Source organism: Micropterus salmoides, unplaced genomic scaffold (genome assembly GCF_014851395.1).
Source record: "Micropterus salmoides isolate LMB-PRFRI ecotype aquatic unplaced genomic scaffold, ASM1485139v1 Ms_hic_scaffold_2, whole genome shotgun sequence".
In the NCBI taxonomy this organism is placed as follows: domain Eukaryota; kingdom Metazoa; phylum Chordata; class Actinopteri; order Centrarchiformes; family Centrarchidae; genus Micropterus; species Micropterus salmoides.
The window spans coordinates 7,890,519-7,895,518 of NW_024041150.1; the positions used below are offsets into that span (position 1 = coordinate 7,890,519).

Below are 5,000 nucleotides of genomic sequence, written 5' to 3' on the forward strand. Positions count from 1 at the left end.
TGTACTGTGTATATATATCTTATACACACTGTGTCGTTACCTGTACTGTATATATATATATATCTTATACACACTGTGTTACCTGTACTGTATATATATATCTTATACACACTGTGTTGTTACCTGTACTGTATATATATATCTTATACACACTGTGTTGTTACCTGTACTGTGTATATATATCTTATACACACTGTGTCGTTACCTGTACTGTATATATATATATCTTATACACACTGTGTTGTTACCTGTACTGTGTATATATATATCTTATACACACTGTGTCGTTACCTGTACTGTGTATATATATATTATACACACTGTGTCGTTACCTGTACTGTATATATATATATCTTATACACACTGTGTTGTTACCTGTACTGTATATATATATCTTATACACACTGTGTCGTTACCTGTACTGTGTATCCACAGCCCTGTTTTAAATTCCCTCTAAACTGCACTGCTGTCCTGTGTAATTAGATTTATTTCTGCCCCTCCTGCTGCGAGCTGTTCTGTGTTAATGGCGTCTATATAAACGTGTAAACAGCTCAGTAGTCCATCGTCGTGACTTCCTGCGCTGACTTCAGTAAAAGCTCTGAGTGCTTCTCCCTCCGCTGATGCAGAAACAGATTGTGCAACAGTTTGCTGTTGATCAATGTCGCCCCCCCCCCCCCCCCCCCCCGTAACCATATGGTCTCTTCCTCCCACCAGATTCCCCCCTGACCCTCATCACATATGATCTGATTGGTTAATGAGGTAATGAATGGCGGCGACCAGCTGCTGACACACAGAGAGAGGAGGGAAATGATTATTGTACTTTAATTGATGGAGACAGACTGCTGTCCTGCCAGCGCCCCCTACAGGCTGCAGTGCTCCCTACAGACAGGTGTACGCTCAGTTTGTCCTGCAGGTGGCGCTAGAGGAAAAGTCAGAGGGTCAGTCACGTAGAGGGTTCATCCTCCGGAGAGCAGGAAGGAGAGCAGGACGTTTACCCACACAAAAGATTCAGTTTTCACATTTATTTCTCTTGTTTTGGGTATTTTATTCAATTTCTACAAACACAAAGATCTTTTTATCTCTCTCTCTTTTTGAAACACGTCACATAAATAAAAAATGTTAAGTTAAAATAAGAATAAAATTTTATTTATATTTTAAATGTTAATTTCCTGTTTGCATTTCTATGATAATAATTCGGCTCCCAGATTTATATTTTTAGTGAAAATGTTTGTTTGTTTGTTTTGTCTCGTGCTTTCGGCCACGTTAGCGGCTCCGTTCCGCTGACGTCATCAGACGGCGCCGGGTTGGAGGCTGTAGTTCAGCGGCGGAGAGAAGAATGAAGGAAAAAGTGAGTAAACCGTTTGTTTACCGGAGCAGCTGCTCGGGACGTAAACACACGTTCTCCGGTTTGTCCTGCAACAGGAGCCGCGGTTAGCATCGGTTAGCATGCTGCTAGTTTATCACCTTCATGCTGACCGGCTAACGTGCCGACAGCTAGCTAACTGTTAGCATCTGGAAACAAACAAACAAACAAACAAACAAGATCAGTAAACAAACAGTTTGAGTTAATCCTGTAGAGGTACTCAGTGAACATGATCCCACGCCAGACTCCATTCAAATATCTGCTAATTTAAGATCTGTATTTGTAGAACAGCGTGGATCATTCAAATTAAATTCTCTATGATTCTTCCAACAAGCCAAGTGCAACATAAGATGCAGCAGGTTGAGTCCGACTTAATTAAAGTGACCAGATAAATGTCCTGTTGCTGTGGTAGCTGCTACTCACCAGACAGAGCCACCGCCATGACTCCACACCAAACTCCATTCACAGATCTGCCAGTTTGCTGTTAGTAGAAATATTATATCACAAACATCAGGCACTTTCTCAGCAGAGTCAGACATTTAAATTAAAAAGAGACCATTACCTGTAGCGGACTTCCTGTAAAGAAACGTCTTCTTTCTAGGGCTGCTAGATTATGGCAGAAAATCATAATTTCTTTGGTCTTCTGTGCTTCAGATGTAGTAACCTGCTGAGGAGCTCATCCCGCTGTGTTGTTTAGTTCCCCCAGTCTACAGGTCTGTGCATTCCTCACTGCACCGCTGACACTAGATGTATTCTTTAATTCCACGAGGAGCTCAGGATGCAGGCTTGTCTCTGGAAATATAAAACAAAGCTGTGTGAATGCATGTTCAGTAGTGGCTCCTCCTCTCTAATCGGAGACAACATGAATTTCTACCAAACTCCATTCAGGTATCTGTCAGTTTAATACACTGCTCATAAAAATAAAGGGAACACTAAAATAACACCTCCTAGATCTGAATGAATGAAATAATCTCATTAAATACTCCTTTCTTTACATGGTTGAATGTGCTGACAACAAAATCACACAAAAATTATCAATGGAAATCAAATCCATCAACCCATGGAAGTCTGGATTTGGAGTCACACTCAAAATCAAAATGGGAAACACTACAGGCCGATCCAACTTTGATGTAATGTCCTTAAAACAAGTCAAAATGAGGCTCAGTAGTGTGTGTGGCCTCCACGTGCCTGTATGACCTCCCTCCCTCCTGTGGACGTCGGGCCCTCGTACCACCCTCATGGAGTCTGTTTCTGACACATGCACATTTGTGGCCTGCTGGAGGTCATTTTGCAGGGCTCTGGCAGTGTTCCTCCTGCTCCTCCTGCTCCTCCTTGCACAAAGGCGGAGGTAGCGGTCCTGCTGCTGGATTGTCGCCCTCCTACGGCCTCCTCCACGTCTCCTGATGTACTGGCCTGTCTCCTGGTGGCGCCTCCGTGCTCTGGACGCTACGCTGACAGACACAGCAAACCTTCTTGCCACAGCTCGCGTTGATGTGCCATCCTGGATGAGCTGCACTACCTGAGCCACTTGTGTGGGTTGTAGACTCCGTCTCATGCTACCACTAGAGTGAAAGCACCGCCAAAACCTCAGCCAGGAAGCACAGGAACTGAGAAGTGTGGTCTCCACCTGCAGAACCACTCCTTTATTGGGGGGTCTTGCTAATTGCCACCTGTTGTCTTTTCCAGTTGCACAACAGCATGTGAAATTGATTGTCAGTCAGTGTTGCTTCCTAAGTGGACAGTTTGATTTTACAGGAGTGTGACTGACTTGGAGTTACATTGTGTTGTTTAAGTGCTCCCTTTATTTTTTGGAGCAGTGTATTAGTGTAACAGACAAACACACTGGAGGCTTCAAACTACACACAAAACACAGACCTCGTTTTGTTTCTCTGAAGTATTTTCAGCAAGTCAGACCCTGAAATGACGTGAAATAGTATTAAGATCACATTTTGTGTTTGTCATCCGCCATTAGTTAAATGTAATTGTTAACTTCTGAAGCTTCAGAGTGGATCAGTGTCCTGTTCGTTGGGAATAATAAAGTTTTATCTTTGATTCTCCCGCAGACTCTCAGGATGCAGCTCGTGTAGGTCGACACAGAATGAGTCGTGATGATGAAGAGACCAAAGCTGGCCGGAGTGTTCCTCTTCGTGGGCTGCCTGCTCGCCTACCTCATGTTCGTGAAGCGTCACTACGCCGCCACAAAGCCCGACGCCTACAGACTACCTCCCCTCGCCCGGGCCGGCCCGGACCAGCTCGGAGACGATAGGCCCGCAGCGGCTGGGCCGAGCTTCCGGTATGGCATCATGTTCGATGCTGGAAGCACCGGGACCCGAGTCCACGTCTTCAAGTTCCAGATGGAGAACAGAGGTACAGCAGGGGACGGATGGGAGATGTTCATGTGTTGCTGCAGTAAACAGAGCAGCTAATATCATTCCACACCAAACTCCATTCATATATCTGACACTTTAATATCCATTTGCATGTCGGGCAACACTTGATTTAACCAGGAAGGAACCTTGTGATTTAAATCTTTGCTTAGAGACACCTGGCCAAGACCGCATACCTGTTAGTTTTACGTTTCTCAGTTACATGCACTTTAACATGGCTTCACATTTGTCTGAGGGGACCAGATTATTAAGATGTAGTAAGTTCTTTCAGCATATTCAAAGTCTGACAAAGTGACCTGCACGTGTGTATTTCATGCCCAACATGTTAGAACAAGCCTGACTTCTAAGATAAAATCCTGTCTTTAGTGTAAAGTAGGAGTTCAAAAGGTACATTTGCGATCATCATTGGAGCATCGACCAGAATGCACAGTAGTAAGCCAGGAAAATCCTCAATAAGGTTAACGAGCCAATCAGTGATGAGAAAAGAAAGGAAAGGAAGTGAATAAAGTAGAAATAATGCTGCGTTGCAGACCGGTCGGAACTGGGAAATTTCCAAGTTGAAATGCCCGACTTCCGACCTCAAAGCGTTTCAGGTGCATGACGCCAAATGTAAACAATAAACATGGCTGACCGTGACAAACTTATGTTCCTTTGGCAGGTTTCTGACAGTTAAAGCCTCGGCATTATTTAAATACATGGAAATATACTTCATGTTGCCTTTCAGTTTATGTTGTGTGTGTGTTTCCACGGGAGCTGCCATTGTTGTGGTATGTCATTCAGCTGCTACTCGTGAAGGCGGGGTACATCATTTTAGTAGGAGTAGGAAATCCGACTTCAAGTGGCGTTCCAGGATAGTTTTTGTAGTTGGAGGTTGTGGAACGCAACATAAATTGCGGATCTTTACTACACTTAGTTTCTTCAACAAGATTTTCAAATTTCATTGTGTCGCGTCCACTGAGTCTGCCTGTGTAGCGTTACGGCTGCCGGAGCTAAACGCAGCCATTCTAGTCAGTGGTTGTGAGTCCACCAGACAGGGCGACAGCGAAGTCAGAAAACAGAACGGCATAGAGAATCTGGTCGATTTTCAAAATAAAACACCCTGTGTAAACTCCAGATCGTATATCAACAATAAACACAATTAAAATGGATAAAAAAAACAACAACATTTAACTACGTAGCCTACTTAACCATGGTAGAAGCACAAAAATCAAGCACTAATTACCAAATCACCAGAAAAATCAGGCAAAATG

At 43.7% G+C, this 5,000-nt stretch overlaps 1 protein-coding gene and 1 long non-coding RNA gene across 2 annotated transcripts in view; one reads left to right on the forward strand and one right to left on the reverse strand.

The window, feature by feature from the left end:
• Positions 1–1,208: 1,208 nt before the first annotated feature.
• The window catches only part of LOC119911360 (ectonucleoside triphosphate diphosphohydrolase 6-like), an 18,980-nt gene continuing 15,188 nt past the window's right edge, over positions 1,209–5,000 (forward strand). Inside the window, exons 1-2 of the mRNA XM_038730227.1 lie at positions 1,209–1,348; positions 3,427–3,730. Coding sequence (XP_038586155.1) covers positions 3,472–3,730 — 259 coding nt within the window. The 5' untranslated portion in view covers positions 1,209–1,348; positions 3,427–3,471. The remainder of the gene's footprint in view (positions 1,349–3,426; positions 3,731–5,000) is intronic.
• LOC119911434 lies at positions 1,355–2,074 on the reverse strand. Its single transcript, XR_005445860.1, has 3 exons — positions 1,926–2,074; positions 1,787–1,844; positions 1,355–1,512 (listed from the first exon to the last, which is right to left on the reverse strand). It is a non-coding gene; the product is annotated as an uncharacterized LOC119911434 (long non-coding RNA).